Source organism: Macrotis lagotis, chromosome 1 (genome assembly GCF_037893015.1).
Source record: "Macrotis lagotis isolate mMagLag1 chromosome 1, bilby.v1.9.chrom.fasta, whole genome shotgun sequence".
Classification (NCBI taxonomy): domain Eukaryota; kingdom Metazoa; phylum Chordata; class Mammalia; order Peramelemorphia; family Peramelidae; genus Macrotis; species Macrotis lagotis.
Window position 1 is genome coordinate 903,924,652 of NC_133658.1, and position 17,555 is coordinate 903,942,206.

Consider the following 17,555-nt stretch of genomic DNA (forward strand, 5'->3'; position numbering starts at 1 on the left):
CCCCTGTGGGTGTTGAGTGGAGGGAGAGCTCCTTATTGGGGCGTCCAGCTTGGCCTTTGGTCTGTTGCTATTTCTCTATTGGTCTCCCAGAGAGGCAGACACGTCCCTGCTGTGTCCCCGCATGTCTCACGTAGCCCCCCTCCTTCCAGTGAATGGTTTCCATGTGAGTGTGTCCCAACCCAATTCACTGCTTATCCCACACGTGTTTTATGTGGACACTCATGTCCTGGCTGGGTTGGGACACATGTGCCCCCCTACACGCCCACACGTTAGCGTTGCCCACTCAGTCAAAGCTGGACCTGGGCCAGTTGGCCCAAGGCCCTACTCCCCACCAGGCTCTCTTCCCAGGCCCAGGGAGGGGAAAGGGGCTGGGCTGGGGTGGAGCCAGAGGGTCCCACAGGAGGGTGGAGGGCGGGAAGAGAATGTTAACTTTTCTTTGGAAAATATGTCCCAGCTGGCAGTACGCCCGGCCCTGAGTCATCAGGGCCAGGCAGCCCCTCTGAATCACCAGCACCCTTGGCACCCCCTCCCCCACACAGGGAGGGCCAGGCCCGCCAAACTGTGAGAAGCAGTTTTATTATTGAACATCACACTCTCCTATTACATGTCACAGAGCCTAGAGAATTACCTCGGTCCCCAGGAGGTCCCGTGGCCCGAGGCCTAGGCCCGGGCAGCAGGCTGGAGGATTCACTGCTTATTCCACACTGCTTATCCCCCTCTCCCTGGCTGGTTTCTGGGCCTGGTAACTACTTCTTTTTCCCAACTGTTCTGAAGTCCAGCAAAGAAACCAAGAACCTGCCCTTCCCTTCCAGAGCAATCTTGAGCCAGAAACAGAGGCCCAAGAACAGCTCTCTTTCCCTCAGGATGGGTAGGGAGTCCATGGGGGTGTACAAATCCCCTACCCCTCATCCACCCAACCCCCCCCCGGGGCTAGGCTTCACTTCAGGGGTCAGCTGTGCCACACACACACCCCAGCAGCCTAGATAGGGAATATCCCCTGGGGATCTCTAAGCATGGGGGGGGTGCAAGGGGTGTAGGTATAAGGGTGGGGTGTCCCCCCTTTGAGTAAAAAGAAGGCCTACATATTCCTCCACACCCATCTCAAGAACCCCAGGGGAGAGGGAGCAAGTTCTGGGTCCCTCCTCTTCCTAGTTAACACACCAGGTGATTATTCTCTAGTACAGGCAGCAGCAGGCTAGAGTACTGGACTTCAAGGCAGGAAGGACCGAGTTCCAATCCCACTTCAGACACTTACTATGTGGCAACTCTGGCCAGTCACATAACCTAGCTCAGTCTCAGTTTCCTCGTCTATAATACAAAGGGGTTGGATGTGATGACATCTGAGGTCCCTTCCATCCCTCAATCTATGATCCCATGATTCTGTTAAGAGTTGGGTCAAAGGGGTGGCTAGGTGGCCCAGTGGATGGAGCACCAGCCCTGGAGTCAGGAGTACCGCAGTTCAAATGCAGCCTCAGACACTTAATAATGACCTAGCTGTGTGGCCTTGGGCAAGTCACTTAACCCCATTGCCTTGCAAAAAAAAAAAAAAGAGAGTTGGGTCAGAATCAGGGAGGAACTCTGGATATCTTACATATGGATTCCCCTAGTTCTTTAAGGACAAATAGGTCAACTGTTGGGGAAAAGCACACAACAAAAATAAAGAACCCCCTCCCCAATTCCATATGATAAATTGAGTCAATGAGCTTGGGGGGGGGGTGCTGCCTTTTCCTCTCTTAAATTCTGCAAATAGATAAGGCTAATGGGCCAGGTCAACCCAGATAAAGTATTTAAATAGAGAGAGAAAGGAGCAGATCCCTGGGCTCCTAATTCTCTATAGCTCCTACTAGGGATCTGCCTACACGGACCCCATTCCAAGCAACCCCTGGGAAGTCTCCAGACCAGCCACCTGGGAGGGGCTGGGACAAGGAGCAGATCTTATAAAGGAACTTCATTGTCTTTCATCTCTTAAATCACTTTCCAGGGCTTAGCTTTGGGGCAATCACATCCCTCCTTCTGAACTTGCCCTTGACGCTTAAATCAATGACCTCGTTCACCACCTAAGAGGATTGGATGGAGAGGGAGAAGGGTCAAATCTGTCGATCTGGGTCCTCACTGGTCCCCTTATCAACCCCTACACCTTCCATATGGACCCATGGGTCAGTCAAGTTGGGGGCCAGAAGGATTTCTTCTATCAGTCATACAACCAAGGGATCAATCACCTGCTATATACCTCATGTTTACACAATATCACATTTACTTAAAACTTCTGACTTATGCCCCTCACCTTGGTCCTTATACTATATCTACTACTGCTCAACCAGATGTGTGTGTGTGTGTGTGTGTGTGTGTGTGTGTGTGTGTGTGTGTGTGTTGGGAAGGGAGGTATTAATCTGTGTGTTGGGGCTGAAACATGTGGAAAGAAATCCTCTCCCCCAACTTCTTATCAAATCCAAAGACCCATCACAGGTTGGAGTTGGGGTAGAAGTGGAAGAGGGGGGAGGACGTATTTTAGACCATAGAACTAAAATACAAGCAGGTCCCTCAATAAGGTCTGTATGAAGGGACTACCCCCGGCAAGGCAGGAGGAAAAGCATAATGATTCACATTTGGGGTAGGTGTGAGCAAGGTACAAGTCTGTTTGATGAGGGAGAGTGAGGGACTTGATGAGCCAGGAGGGGATTTGAACTAGCAGGAGACTGGCTGGGAAATAAGAAAAAGATAGGGATCTCCGAATGGGACAAAGATTGGGCTTCTCGGTACTGGAAAGAAAAGAGCTTCCAAGGGAGAAACTAGCAGTCATAAGGTGACAAAGATAGGTGATCAGAGAGGAAGAAAGAGGGGGGAAGCATAATGAGAGTTCAGAGAGAAAAGGGCTGGAGGGGTCCAAAAAATAAAGAATGACAGTACAGGTCAGGGGATTTAGACAGGAACAGATGGAGACTCAGTGGGATAGACAGAGAGGCTAGTTGGTAGTTAAGGGAGAGATCCTAGAGACCCAAGGAGGGTCAGAGATATTAGCACAGATTGGAGGTTAAGAGAAAAATAAATGGGGGTTCAGAGTTGGACAGAGATCAGGAGGAAGTTTGGAGCTTGGGAGATGTAGAGATGGGACCTCAAAGAGGGACAGACTTGGGGGCTCAAAGAGATGAGAGTTCAGAGTTTGGGGCTCAGAGGAGAACAGACCAGTCATGGAGATTCACAGAATATAGAGATGGCTCAGAAAGAGAAAGAAGATGGGAACACAAGAGATCATCAAGTTGGAGATTGAGAGACAACAGAGATGGGAGCTCAGAAAAGTCCAGATCTAGGATCACCAGTCAGCTGCAAGGGACACAAGCTAAAAGTGGGCTTTGAGAGGAACAGAGCATCGGGGGCCAGTTTGGTGCAGGGGAGGCAGGCCCCCTTGGAGGCCCTCACTCAGCAGATCCCTTGTGGCGGCGTTTGGAGGGCGGCACCAGGTGCCGGGGCAGGTCAGCGGGTAACCCGTGGCCCTCCAGTTTGGCCTCAATGAGGTGACTGGCCAAGGCAAACTCCTCATCATCCAGCATGCCGTCACGGTCCACGTCACTCAGCTTCCAGATGCGGCCCAGGACCGAATTGGGCAGCTTGGTGCCCACCATCCATGTCTTGGCCTTGGAGCCGCTGAGCTTGCCGTCAGCAGGAGCCAGGTTATAGAAGATTTCATCATATTTGGATTTGTCCTTGGTCACCACCCATTCTGCTTCCTCATCCCCGTCTTCCCCCCCTTCGCCCAGGGCCTCTCCAGGACCCAGCTCCACAAAGGGACCCATGTGGGTGCCCTCGAAGGCCCCACCCTGCACGCCCACCTCGGGGCTCTCCAGCTCTTCCTGGCGAAGCAGGGGCATCAGCTTGGCGATGTCCTGGGTCAGCATCTCATCCAAGGCCTCCAGTAGTTTGGGTTTCAGAGAGTGGAACTTGGTGAAATCATGAATCATGAGGAGTTCCTGCCCAGAGAGACCAGGAGGGTCAGAGAGAAGCAGGGTTCCATGGGTAGGGGAGGAAAAGCTAGGGAATGAGGATGGATGTGGGCCACAGGCAAGGCAGAGAAGGGAAGAGATAAGGAATGATGAGGCGCACTAAGGAGGGAGAAAGGATAGGAGAACCCTGAAGAAAGATGAACAGCAGAGGACAAAGAAAGAATGGAGATGGACTAGGAGAGGAACAGGGAAAAGTATGGGGAGAGACAAAAGCAAGGGGAGAGAGCTTACTGGGAAAGAATGAGAGTAGGGGAAGAGGGATGGGGAAGGTTGAGGAAGGAGGCAAAAGGAACAAAGACAAATTTCAGGTGAGGGAGGGTCAAGGGAAGAATAAGAAGGGCCCAGAGCAAGAACAAAGGACAGCAGAGATTGATGGAGGAAGCACCTGGCTGGGCCCACCAGACCCTCCCCAGTCTTGGATCCTGTCTCCAGACACTGTCCCCTTTAAATGAGAAGGAATGAGGGAAGGAAAAGAGTACTTGTGGATATTCCCCATCATAGATACAACAGAGAGAGCCTCAGAGAAGGAAGAAGATTGTCTAAGGGACCCCAAATCTAAACTGAAAATGCAAGAAAGGACCCAGGAGTAAAACCAATATCCTCTATCCACAAATGGCCAAAATTTAGCCAACAACCCAAATGACCCAGAAGTTCCAACTCAAGGAAGGAAAAACGGCCATCCTAGGAAGGCATCACTAAGACTTGGGGTGGAGGGATAGTACTTACAACTGGGTCATGGCTCTGTATGGAGATAACTCATTCCAAAGGGACAGGATACACAAAAGGTGAAGTATAATTGTGTATCAAGGAAATACAGTTATGCGAGGGGATCCAGGAACCAAAGAACAGGATGAGGAAACATAAAAGAAAGTATTTGGGTGAAGGTCAGAGGAGGCAGAAATAGCAATGATTTTGTCATTGGAGTAGACTACAGACCACAGGGACAGCAAGGAGAGATAGATGAGAAGTCCAGGACTACACTACTTCTCCCCCTCCCTCCACCAAAAACAAAGCAGTGAAATAACTTATTGAATTGCCTTTAATGATTATTTCAGCTTTCAAAAGACGGAGGAACTAACAAGGGGAAATTCTATTCTGGATCTAATTCTCTCTACCAAAGGAACTGCTGTGGGGTGGAAATGAAGGGACCCTTGGGGGGAAGTGACCACTCCCTCCAAGAGTTTGTGATAGAACAGAGGAAATAGTCCGACATGCCCCCCGGGATGGAGGGGAAAGCAGATTTCAAAGGAAAGATAGGTGAGATTCCATGACCTCAAATGCATCAGGGGAAAACCACCCAAGAAAAATGGGAGATGCTTAAGGAAGGAATTTGAAGCCAACAAGGGTAATAAATCCACCAAGGAGGAAAAATGGAATTTGTCTGAAATGACTAGTGGGGATGCTCAGGGAAGTTTCCAACTAACTTAGATTTGGAAAAAAACAAGAAGAAAATGGAAGCAAGGCCAAGGAATAGAAGAAAATAGAGTCATGGCATGATCCTATAAAAATGTGGACAGGAATGACAGCACTCAGGAGCTGAGGGTGGTGAGAGAAGGGAGGGATAATAGAAGAAGGTGGGGGTTTGGAGTCGGCCTACTGGAAAAAAAGAAGTGACAAAGGTTTGGATGGATGGAACGATGACAACCCACAACAGAGAAAAAGGCAGAGTAGCTCCAGTCTTAATTTTCTCCTGTTTTATCTGCAAAAACAATGACTTTTACACTGGAAATGATAGAATCAAAAATGATTAAGAGAGAGTTGATACCCAAGATCATTATTGAGATAGAAGAGAAACCCTCACTGCCCTTGATGAATTCTAATCCCTTGGCTCTGAGGAACTCCTTCCTCAGATCCTGAAGGAAGAAATACAAGCCAGTTTTCAAAAAAAAAAAGGAATAGACAAGGCTAGTGGTTTTATTGTGGAATCTATGACAATTCTAGAAGAGATTTCTAAAACAATGCTGGACAGATTTCCAAAAAGCAAAATAGTGATCACCAAGAAGCAACATGGCTTCATTGCAGACAGGTCATGTCAAGAGTAATATTATTTTCTTTTTGACAGGATGAATAAACTAAAAGATGAGGGAAATGCTGTGACTTACAGTTTATCTGAGTTTTAGCAAAGCTTTTATTAAAGATCTCATGCATCTCATGCCATTCTTGCAGAGAAGCTATGGATTTGAAAATAATATGGATGGGGGCAGCTAGGTGGAATAGTGAATAGAGTACCGGCCCTGGAGTTCAGAGGACCTGAGTTCAAATCTGACTTCAGACACTTAATAATTGCCTGTGTGACTTTGGGCAAGTCATTTAACCCCATTGCCTTGCAAAAAAACCCCAAACAAACAAAATAAAACAAAGAAAATAATATAGATAGTATAGGAGTGGGTTGACTGGCAAGGAAGTTGTCACTGGTTCCATGCCAATGTATCTGGAGGTTCCCAGGACAGTGGTTCAGGGATTTGTACTTGACCATCTAACACTTTTCATCAATGACTTAAAGGGGTGGAGGGCATGCTCATCAACTATGAAGATAACAGCAAGCTGAACAGGAAAGTTTACACAATAGATAGCAGTCAGGGTCAAATGGGATACTGAAAGACTACAGGGCAGCCAGGTGGCATAGTGGATAGAGCACTGGCCCTGGAGTCAGAAGGACCCAAGTTCAAATCTGGCCTCAGATATATAATGATTGCCTAGCTGTATGACCTAGGGCAAGTCAATTACCTGCATTGCCTTACCAAAAGAAAAAAGAAAAAGAAAGAAAGACTACAAAAGGATGGGGCTAAATCTTATAAGATGAAATTTGATAGAGAAATAAATGTTGTACTTGGGTAACAGAAACCAATGCCACAAGCTTAAGATAGGGAAGGCATGGGAAAAAAGTCATTGTTCCAAAAAGAATCTGTGAGTTTTAGTGGGCTACAAGCTCAATACAAGTCAGTCATATAGTAAGAGGGGCAGAGCTTCCAGGAATAGGGAGCTGATGGTCTGAGGTCTGGATACCATGTTCTAAATGGGATATTGAGACGTTGAAAAGCATCAAGGAGTGGCTAATCAAAATGGCTAGGGGTCTTGACTCCATGACATGGAAAGATCAGCTGAAAGAACTAAGGGGGGGGGTTCATTCTGAAGACAAGAAGCCTCAGGGAAAATATGAGAGCTGTCTAAAGTCTCTGAAGAGCTGTCATTGTGCAGGGGAGGGATGTGGTTTGTTTAGTTTGGCTCCGAAGGGCGGAACCAGGAACAATGAGTTGCAAAGAAGCCAATTGAGTCTCAATATCAGAAAAGGCTTTCTAACAACAAGAGATGTCCCAAAGGGGAATGAGCTATCCCTAGAGGTAAGGGCTTCTCTCTCCTTGGTGGTCTTCAAGCAGAAGCTGGATGACCTCCTGTCAGTTACATATCCTGGGTGTTCCTTTGGTATATGGGAGTAAGGGTTGGATGATCATGGAGGTCCTGTCCAGCTCTTAAGATTTCTAATTCAGGGATCACCAAACCCCCTCACCAGTTCCTCCTCCTCCAGGAAGCTCCCCCAGATCACTCTTCCTCCTCCTCTTCCTCCCAGAAGTCATCCTGGATTCCCCCCATCCTCCCTCCCAAGGGCAGACCTTGCTTTGCTTTGATCTACTTCTTAGATGGTCCCATCCCTTTGCCCCACTGACCTGCATCTTCTCACAGTCGGGGAAGTCTCCCGGGGAGATGTTATTTTCCAGCTGAATCTTGGCAAAGATGACAGGCAGGTTATTAATAAGTTGCTTTTTCTTGTTCTCCTTTCCAAACACAGAAGGCATCTCCTTCTTCAGGTAGCTGATGATGTAGGCATGCACCTGGGGGATAACCAAGTCAGTAGGCTCACCCACCCAGCCCCTGACCCAGATATGAGCCCCAGAAAATTAAATGAGATATTAATAAAACATTTGGTACACATTAGGCACTTAATAAATGCTGCTCTCTTCCAGAATCCAGAACAGAGGGCGGAGATGGAAAAGAAGCAGCCTACTTCCCATTTCCCAGGAAAAAGGGGGCAAGGGTTTGTGTGTTTGTTTCCACCTCTCTAAGATGATAATAAAAGAATGAGGAATGTAGAGGCAGAGTACACCTAACAGCTGGCAGGAATCAGGAAGACACTGTCTGTTTGACCTTCACAAATTATTCACCACTCAGGAGTCAAGGATTCTCTCTTTGGAAAGAAAGGACCCATGCCTGAACTGGCGGATGGATTTTCCTTACCTGGAAATTCCCCATGCCAACAAAGTCATAGGTAGGATCTTAACAATAAGAGGGTAACAACCAGACCTGTGATTTCGGTGACAGAAGAATCTCCAGGTAAGGAGGCAACCCTTTTGGTAAAACTCATGGTCTTAGAGAGTTGTACCCGGGGCCATCAGACCATCAGCCAATGGGGATCAGAGGCACAGTGTTCTTCCCACTATTTATAATAGCAATATCATTATTACTCTAATCATAAATCTTTCAGTAAAAAAATCATAAAGGAACATCATTTGAGCTAATGTAGACTATTAATAGTAGGAGAAACCTTCAAGATTCACCAAGAACTTTTTTGTTGATAGGTCATTTCAGTCATAGCTGACTCTCCATGACCCCACTTGGCAGAGATCTTGGAGTGATTGGCCATTAACTCTCCAGCTCATTTTACAGATGGGGAAACTGAGGCAAATAGGATGATGTGATTTGCCCAAGATCAGCTGAAGGAACTAAGGGCATTTCATTTGAAGATAGGAAGACTCAGGGAAAATATGAAAGATGTCTTTGCTCAGGATCACACAGCTAGGAAGTGTCCAAGGATAGCCTTGAATCTGGGTCTTCCTGATTCTTATGAAGGATCCCTAGCTGGGCTTCAAAGAGTTTCACATTATTGTTTCTGATCATCTGCTTCAGAGTCAGATGGGACCTTATCCATATTATCTGGGGCAGCACCTTCATTTTACAGATAGAGAAACTAAGCCTCCTTGAGGGGAATGGGCTGGGACCTGAACAGACTTCACATTCAAGGCTCCTTCCACCCTTTCTGCCTCAGTCTCTAATTCACCTAGTCAGGGGAATGAACTTCCCCTAACAAACCTCCTACCCCAGGGGATCCAATGAGAATCCCTTAGGGATCCCTCCAAGTTGCCTCAGCTCAGGGCTCACTCTGCACCTCAGGGAAGGTGGATGTGGATCTGGAGACCCTGTTGAGGCTGGGGACCATGGCTGTAGGGAGGACAGTGATATGGAGAAACTGGATTGGGGGGCAGTGGGGAGGAGAGGAATGAGGTCAAGCAAGCCTTCTCCTGTGATGGGGGAAAGGCAGAGAAATCTGGCAGGGAGCTGGTGGGTGGGGAGAGGGGGCCTGATGGCTTTCACAGGCAGGAAGGAGGGAAAGGTGCCGGGAAGAGATAAGGGGGGAGGGGGAGTTGGCGCCCGGACTCCGGGGTTTCCGGAGCTGCCTCCTGAGAGGGGAGGAGACCCAGGTGTCCAGGACGCCCAGCTACCTCCTGCTATGAGGCAGAAATGGAGATCAGAGGCCCAAAGAGGGTAGTTCAACCTAAGACTTAAAACTCTTTGGAGCCCAGTCCATACATCCATTTGGACCACAGATTAGCCATCTGGGGTGGGTCCCCCACACCTTGCTTCTCCCCAAGGTTCATATACAATTTGATAATATTTGAGGAAGACCTAAGGACAACATGTAATAGGGAGACCCGAGGGAGAAATCAGAGCTCTGGAGGAGTCCTCCACACTGAAGGAAAGAAAAATCTGTTGGTTCCTCTTAGTCTTTGATCTCCATCACTTCCTCCTCCACCCAGTCCTCCAGGCTCTTCCCCTGGCCTAAGATCCCCCCCCCCCCAAGATTCTCCTCTTCCAGGAAGGCCACCCTGCATCCCAGACACCCATAACAAGGTCCCAAGGCTCACCCTGACAAGGCGGGCCCTTTTGACGAGGTCATTGAGCCGACGCAACGCAGCATGGCGAGGCAGGGCCTGGATGTCCCTGAAAAGGTCCTGTTCCTCCAGCTCGAAGAGGCGCCTGTTATCAGGCACCAGCAGGGGCTGGGACCAGAAGCTGCCAATGTAGACCCTCAGGACCTCGGGGGCACCTACCACACGGCCCAGGGCCCACATGAGGGCCCCATACACACGCATCAGCTGCTGTGTCTCCACCAGGTCAGCCTTGTTGAGGACCACACGGATCTTGTCCTCGTGGCCTCGTAATGCCCCGATGGCCTCTGAGAACTCATCGGAGATCTCCAGCTTGTGGGCATCAAACAGGAGAATGATCAGGTCCACTCGCTCAGCAAACCAGCGCAGGACCGCAGGGAAGTCATAGCCTGGCAACAGACAAGGGTTTGTGATGGGCCTACTACCTCTGCCAGGGATGCCCTCTGATCTCTAGTCGGGATGATCTCTAGCCCTGACCTCTTGGGCTGACCCCAGAAGACCTAGAGGCATTGTGGGAATATCCACATCCCCCTTTTTATGGCCCCTCCTTTCAGGAACCTGTCAGAGCCTTAGGGCAGAAATATCCATTGTTCCCTAGGATGGTTATAAATGCTTCCTTCTGCAGGGAAGGAGTCTAGAGTTTGGACCCCCCCCCTTCTCTGTTCTCATTCTCAATACACAATCCCCGGACACAGAAGTTGGGAGAAGGGAGACCAGGGTTCAGAAGGCAGACTTCAGAAGGGCCTCTCCTGATACACAAAAAAATGCTTGGATGGGTCCTGCCCATTGGTGCCCAGCTCAGCTTGCCCCCTCCTCTAGGGTGGTCTCCCCCCACCCCTTCCCAGGCCTAGTGGGAGGGCGGGAGTTTCTAGAAGCCATTGTTCTGGGGAGGAGGAAAGGATCAAGTCATAAGGGACGCACTCCCATCTTTCCCCAGCTCTTCCTCCCCCCTAAGCACATATACCACCACCACCACCCCCCAACCCAGTAACAGAGTCTTGGAAAATGTGCTTCACAGGGAGGAAGGGAAGGTAGGAGGGACCGGTGAGGACTGAGTCAAAGCATACCACAGTCTGACCAGGGAACCAGGATGACGGGGTTTGCTGAGGAAACAGAACAAGGCAGGCCCAGAAACACACCCATGGGCACAAGACCCACAGAGACAGACAGACACACACCCTGGCAGCCCTGGCAGCTCCTTGCCCTTTTCCTGATTCCTCTTATCTCCCTCCTCAGGACCCACCTGATCCCAAACCTCATTGGATGTGGGGGAAAGATACAACAGGAATTCCCTTCCCCTCCACCCCCACCTGGCAGGCCCTTCCCAATCTCTTCTCCAGATGCCTCCAGCCTTGGCCTCCCTCCCTCTTGGGATGGCCTGGGCTCTGGTCCAGGGACACATTAACCCTCCCTTGCCCTCAGCACCCCCCTCCCTCTTTAGGCATCAGCTAGAAAATGTATGTCTCTCCTTCTTGGTTCCCTCTGCCCCAGCTACCTCTGCTCCCTCTTCTTCTTCTAACTAGCCCCTGCCAGGCCCAGGATCTCAGGGCACACAGAGGAGCAGGGATGGGGAAACCCAGGTCTCTACAAGTAGCCAGCTGGGATGGGTCCCCCCACCCTGCTTCTCCCCAAGCTCCAGATACAGTCTGATAATGACAGAGAGATCTAAGTTGAACACGTAATAGGGAGACCTGACAGAGAAATCAGAGCTCTGGGGGAGACCCGGCTGGCCTGCATGAAGGAAAGAGGGGCTGGCCCATCAATGTTCCCACATTCCAACCCCGCCTGCCCTGGCTCAGCCCAGAGCCTGGCTCCTCTTATGGTCTGAGAGCTCTTTGCAGGAATTCACCCCCCCCCCCACCAGCTGTTTATAAATTCCACCAAGGACCTGGCCCCCACCCAGGACCCAAGGCTGCTCCGCCCAGTCAAGGAGAGGGAGCCCCACCCCCACATCTGGGCCCCAGAGGAACCAACCTCAGCTCCCCCCCTTCCCCACCCCAACCTCCCACCAGCCTCTGCTCAGCTCCCCCCACTTTCCCTCCCCCCTCCATCTATCACCCCCTTTCTCTCTCTCTCTCTCTCTCTCTCTCTCTCTCTGTCTGTCTCTCCTCTCTCTCTGTCTCTCTCTCTCTCTCACACACACACACACACACACACACACACACACACACACACACACACACTCTCATTTTCAGTCTTTCCATTATGTTTCACTCTTTCCTCTCTGGGTTGTTCTTTGGTCTTTTATCCACTCTCTCCGTTCTAGTGTCATTTTTCTCCATTCCTTTCTCTCTGTCTCCTTTCTGTCTCTGTCTCTGTATGTCTGTCTGCCCTTGCCTCTCTCCCCCCACTCCTCACTGGTGCTCCCTCTTGTTCTCTCTGCCTGGGCCTGGACATGCTATCTGGGCCCTGACTCGTCACACATGTTCAGTTCTTCCACACACCCCCCCCCAACTCCCTAGCAGTCAACATGCCTCAGCAAGGCATCCCATCATCCCCTGCGCGGCTCCCTGTTCCCGCTTGCCTGTCTGCCCTCCTCCAACTCGCTCTCTGCCCTCGTGGCTAGAAGACAAGTCTTGGGTGGCTAATGGGCCCCGGAACAACAGGACTCCCTGAGAATGCCGGGGTCTGTGCTCCAGGGATTCAGGACTCTGAGCTCCCAGCTCCACCCCCAGCCCATGTCCATCTTGGCCCATGCCCACCTCCCCCTCCAAGCCTTACCTCGGCTCACTCTCTGCTTTGCCCCAGAAAGGATCCCTGGGGTATCAATGATGCTGATGCTCTCCAGAACTTGGTTGGGGAGATGAGCACACATGAACCTGGGGGGCAGGGGGGGGGGGAGAAAACAGGTGAATCCAGGGTCAGGGGGAGGAAGTCAGGAAAAGAACAAAAAGGATTGGTGGCTAGAGGATTCCATGGAGAATCAGTGGAGCAGTGGGGTAGGAAAGAACTGGAAAGGGGATGAGAGGGAGTCAGAAAGGAGGACGAGCATGGAAGGGAATGGGGAGAAGTGAAAGTGGAGATCGGTCAGAATCAGGAAGGGGGGCAGAATTTGGAAAGGGCACAAGGAGGGAGAGGATCTGTGGGAGAAACTGAGGAAGGAAGGGACAAGTCAGGGAGAACATGCGTACAGAGGAAAGGATGAGGGAAGCAGGAAAAAACAATATGGGAGAAGAAGAGAGGTGAGGATCAGGAGGAGAAGGGAGCACCTACCTGTTCAGGAAGGTGTTCCCAAAGGGGTTGAGTTTGCGGAAGGGTTTGTCCGGGTCAACAACGAGGGCGTTTCCAGGCATGGTACCCTCAGTCTCCCCATGCATGACGGCCACGAAGCAGTCAGTCGTAGGCTCGGGGCCCACCCGAGAGCCTGGAACCTCCTGCTCCAGCAAATATTGAATGAAGCTGGTCTTGCCTGTGCTGTATTGGCCGGCCACAAGCACCATAGGCTTGCCATCGAAATCGGCATCCTCCAGGGCCGGTGAATGGAAGGTCCCAAAGCGGTAATGTTCTTCCAATGGCAGCAGCTTGGCTCGATACAACTCCTTGAGGGCTGTGGTCACTGTGCGGATGGCCTCAGCCCGCTGGCCCCGGGCTGCTCCGCCTCCCCCACGCTTCAGCCAGCTAAACATGGCGTGAGCTCCCACTGGAGGGATGACCGTTGGAACCACAAACCCAAGGGGAGGTCCACAGAATGGACAGCTGAATGGATGGAGGGCTGCCTGTAGGAAGCTGCGAACCAAAGGATGAAGACATTTAATTATAGGCTGCATGTGGTACAGTGGGGAAGGTTGGACTTGCAATCAGGTTAGATCTGGGTTCATAGACTGCCTCACATTCTTTGATGTGGGATCTGAGCAAATCACTCACCCTCTCCTAATTTCAGAAAAAATGGGGCCACCTCCAAACCTAAACCTCCCAGAGGTGCTGTGAGACTCAAATGAGATATTTGTAAAGTGCTCAGCAGACAGTGGAGCGCTATATAAAATAATGCTGGCTCTTATGGTAATAAACAGATAAGTAGAAGAGTCCCTGAATGAATGACTAGATGATTCTGGTCCCTCCACTCTGAAGCAAAAAGTTAAGGGATTTTTGGTCTGCATTGAGAAGACTATAGCACCGAGGAGCAGGAAGGATTGGAACCCGCATCCTCTGTCTTGACCTCAGAGGTGGATGTCACCACTAAACTGGACCATGACCGAGAGAGGGGAAAGCAGGATAGCAAAGGGACTGGAGCCCATGCCTCCCTCATGTAAACTGATTGTAAGAACTCAGAATGGTTCAAAGAGGAGACTTAGGGGAAACATGTCTTAGACAACCTTGTGGCTGAAGGCCCAGTTTTATTTTGTTTGGCCCCAAATGGACAAAGAAGGAGCTATGGGTGGAAGCTACAGAGAGGTCGATTCAGGCTGAATATCAGGAAAAAACCTGATAATGATCAGAGCTTGAGAGAACATACTGCCCCAGGGAAGTGGAAGTTTAATATGACTAAGGGCTAAAGTCATTTAGTTTTTCTGAAGGTCATCAGTTTCCTCATCAGAAAAAATGGGGATAATCCTATTGTCACTACTTGCCTCACATAGTTCTCCTGATCCAAGTGGCCTGCAAACCCTATTATTTTTGAAGTTATCATTCTTACTGTTATCTCATTTTTGGATGGGGTACAAGAAGAAATGATTTAAGGACAAGTCACTGGTCCTGATATTATCCTTTGGTACTGAATGTCTCTTGAACAAGCCTACCTCTTGTAACTGAATAAGAGTCTTTAGAATGGCTCATTATTATGACTAGGTTGCTCTTTTTGCAAAGGGGCTTCTTGTTCATGGGTAGGTTGGACTTGCCGGGTTCTGAGTGAGGATCCTCACAGTTCTAGGAAGTTGGAAAAATCTGTGACTAGAGAAGCAGGTGAGAGTCGGGGGAAAAAGTAACTGGAGAGATGCATAGATGAGAGAATAAGTAGAGGGTTTCCTGGGAGGAGGAGAGAGGGCAAAGGGGACGAAGGGGGGTAGGGAGGGAGAGGAAAGAGAGAAAGAGACAGAGAGACAGAGAGATTGAATAGAAGATTGCCTGGGGGAAGAGACAAGGAAGATGGATGGAGGGATGGATGGAGGGATGGATGGATGGATGGATGGATGGATGGATGGATGGATGGATGGATGGATGACCAAAGGAAGAGGAGAGGGTCAAGGAGAAGATACGTGGAGGGATGGAGAGTGGATTGGAAGAAGAGAAGAGGTCCAGGGAACAGACAACTGGAGAACTATCTGGAGGAGAGGCAGTCAGGAAAGAAAGTAGATGAAAGGCAGAGCTATAGCTGGCATAGAGGGAGGAGACTTTTGCCTCAGCATACCAATCAAACAAGCATTTATTATACACCTTCTCTCTGACAAATACTGTACCAAGTAACAAAGAAAGGCAAAAAATCGTCCTTTCTCTCAAGTCTAATGGGTGGGGAGTGGGATCCTTAAGGGTTCTGCTTCCTATTTCCACCCATATCAGCCTGATGGATGCCCAAGCCATCATCACATCAAACTGTTAGACCATCAGCCATGCTGCCCCTCTTCTCGGATCCAATTCCATTACTGATTCCTTTGGGCGGGAGGGGGGGGAGTAAGGGGAAAAGGTTGCCCTCTTTCCTGATATTACTGCATCTCCCATTGAACTATACTCTGGACTTCCACATCAGCCAACCCCACCCTTTGTTTTTGCCCCAGATGCAATAATTTCTCTGATGGATATCCACTGGGACAGGGAAGTCCACATAGTGTACTACAGAGATCCCCCATTGACTGGAGACCGTCAGAGGCGTCTGGATGGAGACTGGACCTGAGCTTTCATTGGTGGAAGGAGAAACCAGTCAAAGCCACACCTTCCTTCAGTGCAGAATGTAGAATCTCTGCCTGCTTCTTCCCCAGGCCGCCCTTCTTACCACCAGGTCCTGCCTGAGGCCCGCTTCTCCCTCTCCTCCCCTGCTTTTCCAGAGACCCTCTCCTCTCCCCTGCTTCCCTGTTCCCCCTTCTCTCCAAGATGCTTCTCTTCTCTTCAGGATCTCTTCAGGATTCTCCCCCCAGAGCCCTTCTCTCTCCCTTCCCCCTGGGCCTCAGTTTTCTCATTTGTTCAGGAAGGGGCAAGGGGGTGGCTCTTACTCTCATTGAATTCAATTCTAAATCCTATGAGAGGTGCCTGGGGAAGCCAGTGGGACCAGGAGTAGAAGGGACAAATAGCATGACTAGAGGGGAGCCAGGGACAGAAAGAGAAGAATTAGGGGCCAAAGGCTATTTAAAGGAGGATTCGTCCTCTGACTCATTTAGAGGAATGGGGATGGGGATTGGACCAGGAGCAACCAGGGAAGTCGGGAAGGGTGAAACTGATGGGGGTGAGCAGATTGCCTGTGGAGGAAGAGGAGGACAGAAGGAAGGAGAGGACGGTGGACAAGGAGGGGGCAACCGGGGAGAGAGGGGTGGATGGAGACAGAAGGCAAGTGGGAGGGAGCAGACCAAGGATGGCAGAGTGGGCCCTGTGTACCACCAAGAGGAGGAGAGAGAGAGAGGCCCAGAGAGGACCCCAGAGCTGGAAGAGAGCTCAGTGGCTGGCTGGTTCAACACTTTCACGGGTAGCAAAATAAATATCAGAAGCAAGATGTAAAGTGGATCTTCTGGGGCCGGAGTTCGGGGGAATAGGGAGAAGAAGGGGTGGAGGGGTGGGGGAGGGGGAGGAGAGGAGATGGGCAAGACTGAGATTCTAATTCTGTGACAGTCCGTAGTCATCAAATGACAACTGTGCCACCGTTCTTCCCGCTCTGCCTGGCGATCCTATGAAGGTGGGGATCTCAGAGGAGGGTCCTGGACTCTAAGAGCAGGGTCCTGGGTTCTAAGAGCAGGGTCTTGGGTTCTAGGAGCAGGGTCCTGGGTTCTAAGAGCAGGGTCTTGGGTTCTAGGAGCAGGCTCTTGGGTTCTAGGCAGGGTCAGTGCCCGATGGATGTGGGGAGCCTGGAAGGGAACCAGGAGGATGGGGGAGGTGGAGGGAAGATAGTATTGGGGGAAAGGGGATAAGGAGAAAGGCTGGGAGGAAAGTGGGGCGATTGAGGAATGGGAGTTGGATGGGGAGGGCGAAGGAGTTACCCACCAAGCCAGGCGGCGCGGGAGGGAGCCTCAAGGAGCTGTCCTGTCCTGTCCTGTCCTGTCCTGCCCTGCCCTGTCTGGTCCTATGGGGGTCCCCGCTGGACTGGCCTGAGTTGGGGCGCTGGGTGCGGTTGCTGTTCCCTGTCCCGTCTCCGACTGAGCCCTGGCGGGCGGGGCAGGGGGAAGGAGGGAGGGAGGGAGGGACTGGGAGGGTCACCGCACCCTCCCCTCCCCAGCAGGCCCCCACCCCGGCCTCTGGCGCCCCCTGGTGAGTAGCTCAGCCTCTCCCCCTACTTTGCTACTTTGTATCTCTCTGGCTGTCTTGGTGTCTCTGTTACTTTGTCTCAATCTCTCTGTTACTTTTCTGTCTTTGAGCCCAGGTCTTCTGAGGCAACGTCGGGGAGGGCGGGGAGCACTGGAGAGACCCCTCAAGGAGCCAGCTGATCTCTCCGAGTTTTGATTGGCTCCTCTGGAACGGGGAGCTAGCTGGAGATGACAGC

The 17,555-nt window shown here is 50.7% G+C and overlaps 1 protein-coding gene across 1 annotated transcript; it reads right to left on the reverse strand.

Annotated features, from left to right (window-relative positions):
* Window positions 1-556: 556 nt before the first annotated feature.
* EHD2 (EH domain containing 2) lies at window positions 557-17,216 on the reverse strand. Its single transcript, XM_074219166.1, has 6 exons — window positions 17,060-17,216; window positions 13,154-13,666; window positions 12,662-12,759; window positions 9,917-10,329; window positions 7,664-7,828; window positions 557-3,965 (listed from the first exon to the last, which is right to left on the reverse strand). Exons 2-6 carry the CDS (start codon window positions 13,564-13,566, stop codon window positions 3,414-3,416), a joined length of 1,641 nt encoding a protein of 546 aa, XP_074075267.1. The 5' UTR covers window positions 13,567-13,666; window positions 17,060-17,216; the 3' UTR covers window positions 557-3,413.
* Window positions 17,217-17,555: the final 339 nt, after the last annotated feature.

What these genes read in the sequence shown, in the direction of transcription:
- EHD2 (XM_074219166.1), bottom strand. Translation starts at nt 13,566, where the DNA reads ATGTTTAGCTGGCTGAAGCGTGGGGGAGGCGGAGCAGCCCGGGGCCAG. An exon ending in AAAGGGCCCGCCTTGTCAGG is followed by an intron (nt 7,829 to 9,916) that starts GTGAGCCTTGGG and finishes GTTATCCCCCAG; the next exon opens with GTGCATGCCTACATCATCAG. An exon ending in CCGACTGTGAGAAGATGCAG is followed by an intron (nt 3,966 to 7,663) that starts GTCAGTGGGGCA and finishes CTCTCTGGGCAG; the next exon opens with GAACTCCTCATGATTCATGA.